The 18,382-nt window shown below is 37.4% G+C and overlaps 1 protein-coding gene across 1 annotated transcript in view; it reads left to right on the top strand.

Annotated features, from left to right (window-relative positions):
- The window catches only part of UNC80 (unc-80 homolog, NALCN channel complex subunit), a 221,640-nt gene that overhangs the window by 143,548 nt on the left and 59,710 nt on the right, over positions 1 to 18,382 (top strand). Inside the window, exons 31-40 of the mRNA XM_029933277.1 lie at positions 553 to 734; positions 1,217 to 1,348; positions 3,391 to 3,577; positions 4,185 to 4,316; positions 5,980 to 6,123; positions 9,314 to 9,414; positions 10,425 to 10,511; positions 14,103 to 14,286; positions 16,244 to 16,338; positions 17,992 to 18,081. Of these exons, the coding sequence (XP_029789137.1) occupies positions 553 to 734; positions 1,217 to 1,348; positions 3,391 to 3,577; positions 4,185 to 4,316; positions 5,980 to 6,123; positions 9,314 to 9,414; positions 10,425 to 10,511; positions 14,103 to 14,286; positions 16,244 to 16,338; positions 17,992 to 18,081 (1,334 nt within the window). The remainder of the gene's footprint in view (positions 1 to 552; positions 735 to 1,216; positions 1,349 to 3,390; positions 3,578 to 4,184; positions 4,317 to 5,979; positions 6,124 to 9,313; positions 9,415 to 10,424; positions 10,512 to 14,102; positions 14,287 to 16,243; positions 16,339 to 17,991; positions 18,082 to 18,382) is intronic.

Here is an 18,382-nt window from a genome sequence, read left to right as displayed (position 1 = left end):
CCCTACCCCAGGAGTTATTAAGTTTACTAGTTAATTATAAGGTTTTTCAGGGCAGAATGGAATGTAGGGGCAGACCTAGTGCCAACCTTATACGCTAGTCTTGAGTTACTGGGTTGTCCCTGACCAGGTGCAGTCACTGCCCCAAGGCCAGAACGAGAGGACAGATTGCTCTTGATTTTAATCAGCAAGGCACTCCGAGGTCTGGTGCTCAAGCAGGATATTTCGGTATATAATTTCCTTTTTTCATTTGCTTCCTCACACATTCACTTTTCAAAGTGAGCCAAAGGAAGTTTTGCTTGGAATAAAGTTTTCTAATGAAATACCATGCTGTCACTGCCCTCACCAGATATAGGAAGATTGCGGATGGCACAGAGTATAATGTTTGGTTTCCAGTGGCTAAAATAAGATGTGCTTTTGCCAATGCTGGTGGCCCGGCTTCATTAGCTCAGGAGTCATTTCCAAGACACAGGAACAGCTCCCCTCTTCTCCTTGTCCCCAGGAACCAACCAAATTTAAAAGATGTGTAGCTGATGAATTGTTTGCTGTCTCTAGCTGCCATGTTCCTGCTGTGTGCGGTGAAAGTCCCTGAGGCTGTGTCTGACATGTTAATGTCAGAATTCCACCATCCAGAGACTGTGCAGAGGCTGAATGCTGTTCTCAAGTTCCACACACTCTGGAGGTTTCGCTACCAGGTCTGGCCCCGGATGGAGGAAGGGGCACAGCAGATTTTTAAGGTGAGAGATGCTTTGCCCATAGGAATTAGATTAGCAAAACAGCCCAAGACTTATTTAAATCCTTGAACCTCAAATCCATGGTGCATGGCCCAAGAGATACTTCTTTTATTCTCTGACTGTATAAGTAAACCTAACTCATATATGAATGAATTATTTTAATAATTGAAATAAAGAAGAGTGATAGAGTAAGAAAATCAGTGTTCTATAAACTTCAAGATCCCACTACCATCTCAAGAGGTAGACACATAAAAATTTGGGGTATAAACTTTCAGACACTTTGCTATATTTATACATATAGATGATTTTTAGAGGATGAAGTAGTTAACACAAATAAAGGTCATACAGGTAAAACCTTTCATTTTTTTAATGAGTAAACTGAGACCCAGAGATGTTCATGTACTCTATATTATTTCATAATTATACTTCAGACCCATTCTAGCTTATTTTCCAACTGACTTCATTTTTCTGATGTCAACTAACAGATCCCTCCTCCTAGTATAAACTTCACCCTGCCCTCGCCGGTGCTTGGAATGCCATCCGTCCCAATGTTTGACCCCCCATGGGTCCCTCAGTGCAGTGGGAGTGTCCAGGACCCCATTAATGAAGACCAGTCTGTGAGTAACAGGCGCTTTCTCATATCTTTAGGTTCCATGGTGTACATGTAAGAGAGAAGAACAATGAGTACATGAGACAATTTGTTCATTCTTATCATAAGAATGTAATAACAACACAGAAAGTCAGCCATAAAAGGTCTCTGTTCTTATGAATAGAATAGAAGGCACTAATATCTGGTAGTAAGCATTTGCAGACCTGCACACCAACACTGTTTTCTTTTACAGTCACAGTAGCAGTCTCCATATACAGCTGTTAAAAGCATTGGGCATTGATTTCTTGGCCAAGGGTAGCACTTTGTCTCTAATTATTATAAAACAAAATATTTGTTTAACTGGTAATTCATAAGCTACACAAAAATTAATAAGAATGACCCTGGATAAGAAAAAGAACTGAATTGGTAGTTCTTATTTCCTTGTTTGGATATTGATCTGTTCTTCATTTTGTTGATCATTAGTATCATCATCACAAATATCACAGAGACCTCAGATCTTATGTACTCTAATGTGATACTCAATATGTAATACAATTCATAAACAGCCAAGTTTAGAACATGGTGTAGACATAGACAAGAACAAGAATACACACCTTTTGAAAAAATGGGTCTTCAAAGTATGCTTTTATCACCTGTTGAATAGCATTTTTCTACTAATGTAGATTACTCTTGTAATGTAGAAAATATAGAAAATAAAGCAAAAAAGGAGGAAAAGAACATATCTCTTTGCACAAATTCATGACTATTTCCTTGCAAAAACTCCCCTGGAATTAGCGCAATTGCTATATAAATATTAAAGATTTTGGCTACACCTCAAAAAAAACTCCAGGAAGATTTTATCATTTTCCCCTGTAAAATAGAACAGGAAAGTGTGCCATCTCTATTCAAATTAGCTAGTATTCTTTTTTTAATGCCACTTTGATTGGCAAAAACGTTACTGGTTTTTTATTCATAATTCTTTAAAAAGTGTGTTGGATAGATGAAGTTAGCTAGAACATTTTTGCACATCACATATTGTCTTGGCATTGTAGTTTTGTTTGGAGAACTGTTTGAGCTCTTTACCCATCAAAATATTTTAATTTTTATGCATATAGTGCTTTTGTATCTGATGGTTTTCATGCCAAAGAGAAAGGCACACCTGGGACTTTCTCCATCATTTTTATACAATAAATCCAGCATCTGAACCACTGGCATAAGGATCTTTGATTTGTCTCCTATTTGGACAATGGATTCATTTGAGCCAAGTACACTCACTTTCCCAAGTTCACAATGAATTTGAAACCAAGACCCCTCATGTGATAGAGTTCTCTTTCTCTCATTCCATAATTCTTAACTCATCTTAATATGCCAAGTGGCCCATCTAATGCCCTTAATTGCTGTTGTGCCGTTCTACATAGGAAACCTTTAGTCTTATGTTAAGATCCTGCATTCAACCTTAGTAACACTATCAATTCTCATAATTTCTATTCACTAACCTTGTTTCTACAAATATTGTTAAGTATTTACAGTGCCCCCTGGTATTTAGTTACAATAATTATTTATACAAAATAAATATTTTGTATTCTTGAGACACAAAAATAAAATAAATCATATAACTAAATGGTTAATGTAAGAGAGAGCTCTCTTTCCTCCTCCTTTTCATGGTTCTTTCTCTTTTATTAACCTTATGAAATAAATGTCCTTCATATAAAATCATTTCAAAAATTATGGAAGGGAATAGAGTATTACAATTTTTATTTCATTTTAATGTTTAAAGAGTATATCATTGATATCACCCCAAATTCTAAAGGTGGAATCCCCAAACATATAGATATTCTTGAAGAATTATTATCATTGAATGAAAATGACTAGCTTAATTACATATAACCTGGGAATCTGAAATCTGATAGAAAACCAAATAGCCATGAAACTATATCATGGGTGCCATTTTCTACCATTTTCTGAGGACAAAGCACCACATTTGTGCAATTCTAGTGGAACATACTTTTTATGTCTATGACCTTGCAAAAACAGTTTCTGTAAGGTAAATTGGTCTTCATATCTCCATAGAAATCCTTTTCAGCCCGGGCTGTGTCCCGCTCACATCAGAGAGCAGAACACATCTTAAAGAACTTACAACAGGAGGAAGAGAAGAAACGTCTTGGTAGAGAAGCGAGCCTCATCACTGCCATCCCCATCACCCAGGAGGCTTGCTATGAACCCACCTGCACACCCAACTCAGAGCCAGAAGAAGAAGGTGCCCTCTATAGATGGGACTTCTTGGGGGGCTAAGCCGAAGGGAATGGAAAAGACTTGCTTTGAAATAACATTTACATGATATGAGGTGATACGTATGCACCTTCCTTCTTTCTCACCTCCTGACACTATCCAAAAAAGGTTGTTCTTTTCTTAATTATTAGAGTGACCTGTTTACAGAGGAGGAAGTTAGTCACATTAAATGAACCAATATGATAATGAACCGGGCAATGATTATAATTCAGAGAACAGCTAAATCCAGAGTGTATATTGAAGTAAATGCAATCAATATTTCATCATTAAAAATGAAGTTAGTCCATTAACTATCAACCTTGACAAATGCAGCCAATTTATTGGTTGGTATCAAAAAAAAATTTATAAACCATTCTAATTCAGTGATTCTCTGCCCAGGTTTTGTAGAATCTATGGGAGGAATTTTGTGCCTTTCTTTCTAAAAGATTTTTTCCATTCACAAATACACTGTAAGTTACTAAAGCCTTATGCTCTGAGAACAGTATACCCCTGTGATGTAAATACAGCTATAGTTGTGATGATGACAACTTTTTTGTTACAAAACCAAAGGTTACATTCCCCATTTTCTTTGCCAGTAGAAGAAGTCACCAATCTGGCATCCCGTCGACTGTCTGTGAGTCCGTCCTGTACCTCCAGCACTTCCCACAGGAATTACTCCTTCCGCCGAGGGTCAGTCTGGTCTGTGCGTTCAGCTGTCAGCGCCGAAGGTATGTCCTTTTAGAAATGTGTTACTTATTCCTCATGACTTGTGTGTGTTTTGAAACATTTCTCAGTTAATATTATTATTACACTTCACTATGGAGTCTTTGTTAAATAACTGTTCTATGACTTGAAGTTCAAAAAATAAATATTGGACTAAGTGGTACTATAATATTTTTTTTACCCTGCAATTATCTTTTATAAATTGGGTCTATTTTAATTACATTATAACTTATATTACTGATGGTTTTCAACTCGAGCTACACATGACAATCAACAGAAGAGCTTTAAAAAAATACCCAGGCCACACCCAAGATCAAATCAGAATTTCTAAGAATGGGACCCGCACATCAGTATTTTTAAAATCTACTCAGGTGGAGATTCCAAAGAGTGGCCAAGACCCACTAGAATGCTGTAGGATGCTGTTCTGGAATAACTGAACAATCAAAAGAAGACTAAAGCTCATGTTACTTCTGTAATGAAATCTGATTCCGGGGGAAATGTGATAACCCTTCCGTTCCAAGAATTTAAAAAGTATGTTTTCTCTACTCATGACTAACTGTCTGGGACTCACTACCTCATGATAATATATATTCCATCACTGATTTAAAAAGTTATTAGAAAGCTGTACAGAAACCAACCCTTGGCTGCACAACCCTCAGGAAGTTCAAAAATCACCAATGCTGATTAATCACGACTTATAGGAATTGGGCCAAAGGCTCATTTGTATTTTTCATAACAGATATAATTTTCTTCACATATGATTCATGTACCAAAAAGTTCACCTTTTGAAGTATACAGTACAATGGTTATTAGTATATTTGTAGAGGGTGAATAGAATGATGATTATCACCTCTAATTTTAGAATATCGTCATCATCCAAAATGAGACCCTATACCCATTAGCATTTGTTCCTCATCCATACTTTCTCCAACCAATGGCCAAAAATAATCTATCTCCTATTTCTATGCATTTGCTTTTCTGTACATTTTATATAAATGGAGTCATACAATATGTGGCCTTTTGTGACTGGACGCTTTCACTCAGCACATTTTCAAGGTTCATCCATGTTGTCTTATGTGTCAGTTCTTTGTTCCTAGATGATTTCCAGGATATGGGTATATCACAATATTTATAAATTCGCCACTTAGTGGACATTTATTTCCACTTTTTGACTATTATAAATTATACTACTTTGTACTCTTTTATGTACAAGTTTTGTGGAGTAAACTGCCAAGCTATTTTCAAAAGCAACTGTGTCATTTTACATTCCTTCCAAAAAGCATGAGGGTTCTGATGGCTCCACATATTTGAATAATCAAAATAACCTTGAAAATGAAGAACAAAATTGGAAGACTCACATTTCCCAATTTCAGTACTTACTGCAAAGCTGTTGTAATCAATACTGTGTGGTTTTGATAAGCATTGACAGTAAATCAATAGAATAGAATTAAACAACTAGAAGTAAACTGTTAAATTTATGTTGATGTCATGTTAAAAGGGCACCATGAAACCTCAATAAGGAAAAAATAGTCTCTTCAACAAATGGTGCTGAGGCACCTAGATATCTATAACCAAAGGATATTAAATAAGCAAGCTTTGAACTGAGAAATGCTGCATTCGAATTATAATACTGAGAAAAGCACCCGAATTATGTCTCTCTCTCTTCAGATGAGGAGCACACCACTGAACACACACCAAACCACCATGTGCCTCAACCCCCACAAGCAGTGTTCCCAGCATGCATCTGTGCAGCCGTGCTGCCCATCGTTCATCTAATGGAGGATGGTGAGGTGCGGGAAGATGGTGTAGCAGGTATAGCTTTGACTAGTAAACCCATTAATAACTCTAACAAAATACTGAAGCTGTTATCTGATGGAGGACAGTAGCGTGCTCTTGAAGACATTAACTACTGGTTACATGTTGATTTGTTTTTTGTACATACTATAATTACAGATTTGTAGTATACTATACTAACATGATCACTGTCTTTATCTCCTTGTCCCACTACCTTTATGAGCAAGAAGTTGCATTTAAAATACATACTTGGGTCTAGAAGCATTATTTATGACTAGAGAACTGAATTACACTTATTTGGCCACATGAAAATCGGATGCTAACCTTAGAAATCTTAGCTATTACCTTGACACCGCCAATGCCATCTGTTACACTTGATTATCTTTCCAGAGGTACTTACCTAAAGATGATAATTGCAAAAGGAGATATTAAACTAGGCATAAAGATGAGTAACATTTGTGACAGACAACAGGTTAATATATTAATGTTGTTAATAAAAAACCCATAGAGCTCAATAATGATGTTTTTAACACCCAATAGAAAAATAGGCAAAGGTTATAAATACATGGTCCAATGACCAATAACACTTGTAAGGAACATTGTTGTTTAAGACAACAATAAAAACTTAACATTTCAGCCAAAAAATTGCAAAGTTTTAAAAATTTTATTATTTTTTATTTGAGTATAGCTGACATACGATGTTACATTAGTTCCAGGTGTACCACATAGTGATTCGGCTTCTCTGTATGTTATGCTGTGCTCAAGTATAGCTACTGAGAAAAAATTATTCTAAATGAAAATACCCATAGTGGGTAAAGATTCAGGGAAAAAAGAATCTTCACACCTTGCTGGTGGGAATATAGAATTCAATATAAGCATTCTGTGAACAAAGTTTCACAATATGTGTTAAAAACCTTACAAGTTTGAAAACCCTTTGATACAGATTTTGCCTTCTAGCAATTTCCTCGGAGAACAATGAGAGCTATATAAGGGTCTTTATAGGTTGCTGCACATTGTACATTATTTAAAATAACATAGTTGAAAAGAGTTTAAATATCCAATGAGCAATTAGTTCATCACAGTACCTCCAAATGACAGCCTTCTGTGCACATTAGAAATAACATTCTAGAAGAATGTTAGCATTAAAAGTTTTTAAGGTATTGCTAAGTAAAAAACTGAGTACCAAGGAATATTTTCTGCATATTATTTAAAACTACATGTCAGTAAAAATCTCACATATATGAAAGGACATATTGAAAAATGTTTATAATTGTTTCTATGATTGGTAGTCTTACTTTTCGCTGTCTTTTTCTGTATTTTTCATGATTTTAAGTGTTAAATGGCCTTACTTCAACAATAATAAATATAATATGCCAAGATAGTTTTGCAACCAATTTCAACCTAAGAAAAACCTATACCTATTTTAATTATATATAAAGACACATGAAAGCTAAAGTTTGTATTTACTTATTTCTTATTTATTTATATTGCCCATAATTTTCATTGGAAGGTTAGTTTCTGATGCAAAAAAAATTGTATCATTTATTCAAAATATAGGCTGAAGATTGTCCAGTGCTTCTCCACCACTCACTTCTACCCACCTCCTTTCCTAGCCTGGGTACTTCCAGGCAGTATTGGCCTGATCATTTTCTCCAAAGTCGTCGAAGCACTTACTTCACATTAGGATAATTATTTATTCCTAAGACATCATCATAGAAGTGGAAACATAATTACCACTGGCTTATCTACTTTATCACTAAAGGAGATACTATTTAAAGCATTCACATGAACAGTATAAGTTCATCTCTAATTCATATGCATTATCAACCAAAACACATTTTCTAAAAACCAAACAATTACTTTAGAAATTTCTCCATGCAACCAACATTGAAATATGACTTTAATTTGACACATACTTATAGCTCCTAATATTAGGGTAATTTCTAAAACAAAGATTCACTAATGTAATTTTTCTTTTTCTTTTATTTATATTTTAAAAAGTTTATTTATGTTTGAAAGCATGGGAGAAAGAGAAGAGAGAGAATGAACAGGGGATGGGCAGAGAGAGAGGGGGAGAGAATCCCAAACAGGCTTCATGCTATCAGTGCAAAGCTTGACACCAGGCTTGATCTTGTGAACTGTGATATCATGACTTGAGCCGAAATCAGGAGTTGGCTGCTTAACCAACTGAGCCACCCAGGCACCCCTCTTTCTTTTTAAATTGAAATATAATTGTCTGTCGTAACCCACGGGTGTCATATAGCATTGTATTAGTTTTAGGTATACAATATAATACTTTGATACATGTGTATGTTTTGAAACATGACCACAGTAGGTTTAGGTAACACCCATTACCACACATAGTGACAATTTTTATCTTATAATGAGAACTTATAAAATCTCCTCTCTTAGCAACCTTCAAATATATACAATACAGTATTGTTGATTCTAGTCACCATGCTGTACGTTACATCCTCAGGATTTATTTATCTTATAATCATAAGTTTTTACCTTTTGACCATCTTCACACATTTACCCTACCCCCACTTCTGGCAACCACCAATCTGGTCGCTGTATCTATGAGTTTGGTTTATTTTAGGTTCCACATGCAAGTGATATCATACAGTGTTTGTCTTTTCCTGTCTGACTTATTTCATTGAACATATGCGCTCAAGTCCATCTTCATTATCAGAAATGGCAGGATTTCCTTCTTTTAAGGCTGAATGATATACTGTTGTAAATCACGAATGTATTCTTTCCAAAAGCAATTCTAAAATCTGAAGACCATTCTATACTTTTTCATTACTTTTTCTTTATAGGTGAAAATGTTCAGGGGCATCTGGGTCAGGTCATGATCTCACGGTTCGTGGTTTTGAGCCCTGCATCAGGCTCTGTGCTCACAGCTAGCTTAGAGCCTGGAGGTGCCTCAGATTCTGTGTCTCCCTCTCTCTCTGACCCTCCCCTGCTCACACTGTCTCTCTCTGTCTCTCAAAAATAAATAAAAAACATAAAAAAATTTTTTTAAATGTTCAGAAACAAGCAACAAAGAGAACAAATATCTACCTTTCAACAGAAAAAAAGTGTTTATAGAATGTTGTTAAGGCACAAAAAGAGAAACTAATTAAAAGCTTAGTAAATTGTTTAAATAGTTTATCTAATACTTTATCTTTATTTAAGACAAATGTTCAATGTCCTCTCTCTTCTGAAGTGAGTGCTGTGGCCCAACAAGTCTTATGGAATTGTCTAATTGAAGATCCATCAACAGTTCTTCGACATTTTCTGGAAAAACTGACCATCAGCAATAGACAAGTAAATTCTTCTTTCTTTATAGTATAGCTGGGCAGCAAGGTGGGTGAACACTGTTGAAAGCAAACAGTGGATTTCATAGTGCTATGCATAGAACATCAATGTCTGATACCTAGCACATAAGTTCTTCAGGTAATGGTAATGATGAGCAGTACTTGACTTCGCTCTTTTCTTTCAAATTTGTCCATTGACTGATGTCTCCATACGTGTTTGGTGCAATGATAGTGATGAGCCTAAAGTTTTTCAGTCTTTTAAACAAAGATTCAATTCAGTATAGTTTTCCTGGTAATGAGTACATTTATTAAATTCTGATTACTTGGCTGTCTGTGATATGGGTGGGATTAATAGAATATGTTGAAATTATCCATTAATCAAAAAAATTTAATTTAGGAGGCCACCAGTGTAAAAAGATTATGCCAAATAAAAGTAGTTTTCTGAGCAATGGCAAAATACACTGATGATTAAAAAGTATTTGTTCATTCTGTGTTATGGTCTTGTTCTGAGGAAGATTAAGTTTAGATTCTGAAAGGTAAGGTGAATTATAGACATCTCTGTTTATTCTCTCTCCACCTAACTTTATCTCTTTGACTCAAAACCCAAGAAGCAGAACTGTGAAGTCCATTAAACCATGTATATTTAATGGTATCTCAGGATAGGTCCACCTGACGTTTCCATCACACCTGGAAGCCATAAAAAATAGAGTTGGCTAAATATATACAAATAGAGTTCCTGTGATTTGCCTGTAGCCTATAGACACAGTCTAAATTTTTATTAAAAGAAAAGAAACTTGTCTAACTACTGCTCAGTTATTTTATAGGTTGGCTCCTAAGACAAGGTGATACTGTTGGTTTAAATATTATTTAATAAGTATCACATATACTATATTAAAGTGCTGAAGATAATGGAAATCAACATGAGGGAAAAGCAGGGACCTCCCCCACTTTTTAAGAAGTGAATTTATTTCCTACAGCATAGTAGCTGAATGAGATGTAGATATTCTGTTCTTCTTTCAGGATGAGTTAATGTACATGCTGCGCAAACTTCTCTTAAATATTGGAGACTTTCCTGCTCAGACATCTCACATCCTATTCAACTACTTGGTGAGTTTCAACCTCCAGTAAGTTATTAACATTCATTTCCAATTAGGAAGCAGTAACATGAGGAAAAGTTCATAATAAGTTTTTTTCAATAACTCCCCATTAATTATGTGACTGAAAGTAAACCATGGTCAGCTAAATTTACCACAGTTTGTATGAGGAAGCCCCTCCTGACACTCTACTTGGCATGTAGTAGGTGCTCAATAAACGTCCATTTCATCTCTGTCTTCCTTTGGCACTATACAACTTCCTTATGTTGGTTCTTAGTTTTGGTTTTCTGTTGAGAAAACTTTTATGTCATTTTAGTCATTTTTCCCTTTTCCTATCTCACTTTTTAACACACACACACACACACACACACACACAGAGGCAAATCTTGCCCTCGACGGAAAGTAGCTATGAGTGTATTTTTCCATAGTGACTATCTTTGCTTTAAACCATCCTGACAGCTCCTTCCTGAACCATCCAGGATATACCACTTTCTTTAGAATCTTACATCCTAAATGAATATGCAGTTTGAGGGCAGTTAGCCTGATGCCTGTTGTTTGAAATTGCACCTTAATCCAGACAGACAGATGACCAAGTGAATGTCTGTGTTGGGAGAACTTCTTTCTCTCTTACTATTGTCAGTGTTCTGGCAGGTGGGGAAATAGAAGCGAATCCGTATGCATCTGCAGCCGAATGATAAATTTAACACTACAGCTCCTCTGTGCAGAGAAAATTGTAATCCCTTTCTCTTGTCTGTGACTGATTTGGTTTTCCTCATGAGTGCCCACCAGCTGGTTGACAAGGGAAAGAATATAAATAAGCGTCCAATCCAGTTTTAAGTTCAGACTGATAAAAACCTATAAATAGTAACTTTGGATAGCATTCGGGCTTTCCTGGCTAAAAAAACCAAAACTAGGAATCTTATTTTTTTCTCCGACTTCTTTCATCTCTAAATACTCTGTGGAGTTGGAGAGAAAAAAGGCCTTTGTTGTTGGCAGGCAGAGGACAGTACCCTCCGGACTGAGGCTCTTCGAAATGGAAAAGTAAGGCCAGCCACTCCATACCGTTTTCACGGAATTTATTCGGGGTGACTTACTGGCAGGGTAGTGGGGGAGGTAGCGGGGGAGATGGAGCAGATGCAAATCCAAGTGTTATGCAGCTATTTCCCACAAAGTCCACACCTTCATCCACAGCTTTTATGTAGAGCAAGGGCATTGTGGTGAGGTGAACGGGTAGTTATCTAACGTGGTACCGTATGTGCACCAGAAGGAAGTTCAGAATAAGCTTTCCTGCCTTCCGGTCGGGGCATACCTTAACCTCCAAGGGGCCTGGGACATGGAGCCCCAAGGAAAGTCACTCACTGCATGAACACAAACAAGATGGAGGCCCCAAACTGAAGTGAGGTTTCTCAGCACGCCTACATTTGTTCAGCATTCTGTCACTTGTTCAACATTTTCTCTGGCTCCTCCCTTTGGGAGGCAATTCTCTTTATCTGGCTGGTTGCTAGGTGCCTGGCTAGTGGAGGCCAAAGCCCGTGGCTGCTATGACTTGGGTTCTGTGGGCTCCCAGTGGGACCTGCTGGGAGACAACCTCACCTCAGCTCCTGCAGGTGCTGTACACACCTCCACATTCTGGTTGCATGTCCCAGATGGCTGCAGCTTAGGAAGGCCACTGGCTGGTGCAGTGTGCTTGGTGACATCAGTCTATGGCAATTCTATCCAAAAAGTTCTCCAGCCAAACTTTCTGCTACTTGGTCTTGTCTACACCACACAAAAACCAAAGGTAGGTTATGAAAGCCAAATGTCAAGGCCTTCCTCAGTTTAAGTATGTGACCTATCACATGGCATTCAGGGTGATATGGAACAGTCCTGCAATGAACCTCTGCTAGGGATCCAAATACTAGAAGCAAAAGTCCCTTTGGTATGTGTGCCCATTCCCTCAGGTCACTGGGGAGGGGAGACACTTACCAGGACCATTGCTCTCCATTGTCTTTTAGCCCTGGGATAAGAAGATGGGCATTTTATTTCCTCTTTGCCATACTCTCTTCTGTCAACTGCAGATAAGCCTTAATGGACCACATAGGTCCTCCTAGCTAGGTAACTGACAAATTAATAAGGAAAAGGCCTGGAAACACTTTGGCTTCACTATATAATCCTGTTTTACTTGAATATAAATTCCTTATTTTGCATTTCTCTCTAAACCCTAATCTTTCCCCCAAATCCCAAGCACATGGATACCTTGAATGGACTAGAGAATGAATGGGTCTTGTATCTAGAACAAGCAAACAGTGAAGAGTGGAGTCATTTTTAAACCACTACCCTTATTATATCTCTCTTCTCTACTGACTATTAAGGATGTGTACAGTGGGGATATTGGGATCACTGACACATCTCTTCCAGACTTCGTTAGAGACATTTCACTGCTTAACTCTGACCCATTGATCTTTACCCTGGGATTTGAGCACATCTGGGGGCAGGGGATGTGAAAACTTTCCAAGGGATTTGGTGCCTAGATAGTTTTAAGGGAATAAACCTCCAGATTCTCAATTTGCAAATATGCACTGAGACTTCTTCAGTAGGTCTGCCCTCTCAACCACTGTCCTCTGCAGGCTCACCGTGACCATGCCTTATACCATCTGACTGTATCGACAGATGTGTAAGAGAAAGAATCAGATGTGCTTCATGAGTTTTAAAGAAGCCTCATTTCTGAGGATCAAAGCCCTATGGGTTTAACCATAGGACTTCCCATCTTTTTCATGTCTTTGGTAGAGTCCTACTAGAGGTTAGGTTTGGCCCTCATTAGGGTGTGTAGCCTGCAGAACCACCAAAGCAGATTAGCCCAGTGACACCATTGGCTGATTCTTACAACATAACTAGAAAGTTCTCTAAGATTAAGAAATTTTCCAAGAAACAATAGATAAAGCCACAGTGGGGGGGGGGACTTTTACATTATTTCTTTATGATTTTGTTGTGCACTATTGAATAGGGTAGTTAAAACTTCTTTCATCAAATTTGTGGAAATACATATTCCAATTATAGCCAGTCCTTTTTTTATTTCAATGTATAGAGTGTTTAACATATTCTACTCCTACTAACAGCAAAAAAATTACCTTATGATGAGACATTTTAAATGTAAATTTAAACATGTACAGAAGGACACAGAACTTTTCAAAAAGATTTTAGAAGACAAGAACAAAAAAAAAACTGTTAAGTTCACCAGTTTAGCCAAGCAGAGTGTTCATCAGTTCAGACTGTTAGATATAATCCAAGATGCAAAGACTGTTTGGGCAAACATCATGGAGAGGTTGATTTGGGGTGGCCTCAGTACCTGAGCTACCAAAGGACTTGAATCCTGGAAAAAACAGTCTTCTGCTTTCCTCTGGAGAAATCACCATCTTAGTGATACACAAAAATGTATGGCAACCTGTTCTGGTTGGTTTTCCAATTACACCCTCTCTTGCTTATGGGCATTGAAAGTATTAGAGGAACTGTTGAGCAAAGAATATGAAGGCACAAAAGAATATTTAATTAAGGAAAGAAAAGCCAAGGAAATGAGAATGTTTGTTTGGGATTACTGTGTCTTTGTGACCTCTTCCTGTTCTCTTAGGTGGGATTAATCATGTACTTTGTGCGGACCCCCTGCGAGTGGGGGATGGATGCCATTTCAGCCACTCTGACTTTCCTGTGGGAGGTGGTCGGTTACGTGGAGGGCCTCTTCTTCAAGGATCTAAAGCAGACCATGAAGAAGGAGCAGTGTGAGGTAAAGCTCCTGGTGACCGCTTCCATGCCAGGTAATCTGCTACTGCTTTGGGATGATATACCTTTTTTTTTTTTTTTTTAAGGTTAATAAATAACCCTTTTAAAGACCAACCATCTCTCTCATTCATGAGAAAATTTTCAGAGTCCTGACCCTGGTGTTGAGTGCGTCAAAGAATTTTTGTTTAATACAATCTGTAGAAATACAATAGACCCTTTAAAAGTCTGCAATTGCCAGATGAAAGGGGAGACATCAGAACTGAGATCCACGTGAATCAGTCCTTGAAGAGATGCCAAGGTCGAAGATTTATTTAAGTCTATCGCAGAGGGCCAGCTGCACAGAGAGCCTTTTTGAATGAATGTTTGGCACTGCAAGGGGAATAATATTGTTTGAATGGCATGGACCCCAGATCTTCGTAAACTGTATGAGAGGTGGCTTTATGAAAAATTGGAAAAGGGACAAGCAGGAAGAGGGAGAATAACAAACGAGTATGAAGTGTGATCTAAACTCTAGCTGCTGTTCCTTTTCACTTCTGATAGCTGGTTTTTGTTCAAGATCGAAATTCTGCCAAGTCTTTATCCTGGTGCAGTGACTAAGAAAATATGAGATAATACATGTATTAAAATTAAGAGAAGACAAAATTATATTGAGATAAGAACACAGGATATGGCAGTACAGTGGCCTGCATTAAAGTCATGTTACTGCCATTTATTATTTGTACAATTAATATTAGCCAGAAAGAAGTACATCTCCTTTTCAGGCTGTCTTTCCTCGTGTGTCAAATAAACATGATTCATCATTCACAATCTCGAGCGATCAGTGAGTCTAGGTAGGTAAAACACGGGCTATCATAACTGACTCAGAGCAAGCATTCCGTAAATGGAAGTTGTGTATTTATGTTCAATAAGTTATCCAACAAAGTGATCAGTTTTTATTATAGCAAGGAAACATATAGTCATTCATATACTTAAAAACAGCTCGTTAAAAATCAATGTATAGGGGTGCCTGGCTAGCTCAGTAAGTCAAGCATTAAGCTCTTAGTTTTGGGGGTCATGAGTTTGAGCCCCACATTTGGTGTAGAGATTGCTTAAATAAATAAACTTATAAATTTAAAATGCCAATATTCATTAAGAAAATAAAAATAAAAGTCAAAGTATGTCATAATGTTCACAAAGACATAATGAATGAATGAAGTAGAATAAGCACTAACTCACAGCCAAGTAGATCGAGAAAATGTAAAGTTAAACTACATTTTAGAAATGTGTCATAGCTTTGCTCATATCTCTTGTTTATATTTTCTCAACCATTATTGCTTGATCATTTCTTTTAAGATAAGGGATATATTGTTGCAATTCTTAAGCTTTGAATGTGAACTCTTCTATTAAATAAATGTGTCTTTGACTGTTGCTTATAAGTTCTTACTTGTAATAGTCTATTTTCTTTGTTTTCTTATTTGTAGAATGAAAATAATAATACCTATACCGTAGGGTTGCTGTGAGATTTAAATATGATTTTGCATATAAAATACATGTGAAAGCATTAGAAACTCCATAAATGGTGGCCATTGTTATTTAATAAGTAAATATCTTTTAAATTTTTTATGTTTATTTATTTATTTTGAAAGAGAGAGACAGAACACGAGCAGGGGAGGGGCAGAGAGAGAATCCCAAGCATGTTCCAGGCTGCCAGGGCAGAGCCCGATGCAGGTCTTGATCCCACGAAATGTGAGATCATGACCTGAGCCAAAATCAGGAGTCAGATGCTTAACCGACTGAGCCACCCAGGCGCCCCCTACTTAGTAAATATATTTAAAACATATATTTAACTATAAATAGAGGGGTGATATGGTACAATAGATAATTTGCCTTAAGCACTCACTAAAAGTAACAATCACAACAAGAAAAAACCAGGCTATTGATTATATTTTATTGCCTTAAATATAAACTTTCCTATAGTAGAGGTCAGTTTATTATTGTCTTTGCCTTCTGTAGGTACCAAAACCTTGGTAGTTCATGGACAGAATGAGTGTGATATCCCAACCCAGTTACCAGTCCATGAAGACACTCAGTTTGAGGCCCTGCTAAAGGTAGGAATGGCTTTTGAACAGAAATGATGTTTTTCTAGTGCTTATTTATTTTATATTTTTGAGAAAGAGACAGTGTGAGTGGGGGTACAGAGGATGGAGGAGGGGGTGGGGGGCAGAGAGAGAGGAAGACACAGAATCCCAAGCAGGCTCCAGAGTCTGAGCTGTCAGTACACAGCCTGACTCAGGGTTGAAACCCATGAACTGCAAGATCATGACCTGAGTCAAAGTCGGACGCTCAATCGACTCAGCCACCCAAGTGCCCCAACAGAAATGATTTTTTAATGCACAATGTCTACAGCCACTTCACTGATCACCAGGTTTGGAATTAAATGGCATTTTTCTGTCTTCATATGAATATGTGCATTTATTTATCTCTTGTAGTGTCTTCTCCACTATTGTACCTCCCCTATTTCCTTGCATAACTTTCCCTACACTGACATTTTCGTTCTGCACTGAGATGCAAATGCAGGCAGGTTTTCTCTCCACTAAAGCAGCAGCTTGATGCTCTAGTGTGTCCTCCTAACTCTGCTTGGAATGCTGTCTCCTCCTGCTTAGCAGCTTCCTTGCATCACCTGGGGTAGTTCCGGAGGTGCCCTGGGTTTGCCAGCACTGAGAGCGCTGGGCAGGCCGATGGTCCTGCCAGAGACTGTTTCTATGGCATCTAGTTGCACGTATCCAGTGTGACTTTCACTGACAGAAATTAGTGGAGAAGCAGAACATACATACCTTAGAATAAATTAGGTGGGACAAGAAAGGTGTCTTAATAGTTATGGAGATTGTGCCCCTCCAATGAAAGGCAATCCATGGTTACACATTCCTGTAACATTTTAAAGGTAAAGTAACAAATAATCTACTACAGTGATTCTCAGCCTATCTGGATTCCAAACTTTTGGTAATCTGATTTCCTGGAACACAGCTCCAGACCCAGACATAAGGAGAAAAGACCTCTGAAAAATTCAGTTTTACCAAATGTGTATACCTTATTTCAGTACAAAGTGTCATTAAACCTCCTTCAGGCCTTACCTAGACATCTCCAGAGAATTTCTCAGGCATAATGAAGTAAATTTCAACAACCACTCCATTTTCCTACTCACACTGAACAATAGAGTAGCATGAGAGCAAACAGAATAAGTTCAAAGCCTGGTTCCACCAGAACCAGCATGTCCCAAGGCAAACAGGACCTCTCTGGGCTCAGATTCTTTTTCACCAGTACTGGCGTACTGTTGGAGGTCATATAAGTTATCTACATGGAAAGTATTGAACTTAGAATACAGTGTATATTAATTGCTCAATGCATTTAGTTTCTATTATGTTTAATGGTGTCACTAAATATGCTTTCTTCCTGACATTGAGACCAGTAGATGCCACTATGCCTCCATCATTACTGCATCTGAATTTATAATCGTACGTTTTTTAGTACCTGGAGAGCAGATGGTTTATATTACATTACTAGTCTTTATTATATCATTCTTTGGACAACTGTGTATCCAAATCCAATGTGTATTCATATATGTACATATATAAAGTATATTAGACACATAATCCTTGTAAGCCATTACCTTGTTTTTAGGGTATTTGTGTCTTTCAGCTTACTACCTGAAACATAATATGTTCCAGATTAACATACACTTATATTTGTGGTTATTGTTCTAGGAGTGCCTGGAGTTTTTTAATATCCCAGAATCTCAGTCAACACATTACTTTCTCATGGATAAACGGTGGAATCTTATCCACTACAATAAGGTGAGACTATGCAGTAATGGCACTCATGTTGAGTTATATCAGAAACTTGTCATGCCTTTCCTGGACGTGGCTCTCACTCAGAGAGGTATTGATGTTTAGAAGTTAGGAATATGGCCACTTAGGTAACACCACCTTACCATTAGTGTAGCTTTGGACTAGTCATGGTACCTTTGTACCTTTCATTCTCCTTGTCTGTAAAATGAAGATGAGGACAATATTATCTACTATGGGTTGCAATAATTAAGGAATATAAAGCAAGAAAAGCACTCCATTACTCATTACTGTCACCTCTTGATGAAAA

The sequence above is a fragment of the Suricata suricatta genome, chromosome 3, assembly GCF_006229205.1.
Source record: "Suricata suricatta isolate VVHF042 chromosome 3, meerkat_22Aug2017_6uvM2_HiC, whole genome shotgun sequence".
NCBI classification, from domain to species: Eukaryota; Metazoa; Chordata; class Mammalia; order Carnivora; family Herpestidae; genus Suricata; species Suricata suricatta.
The sequence above is the reverse complement of the archived record's forward strand: the minus strand, read 5'-3'. Positions and strand labels throughout refer to the sequence as shown.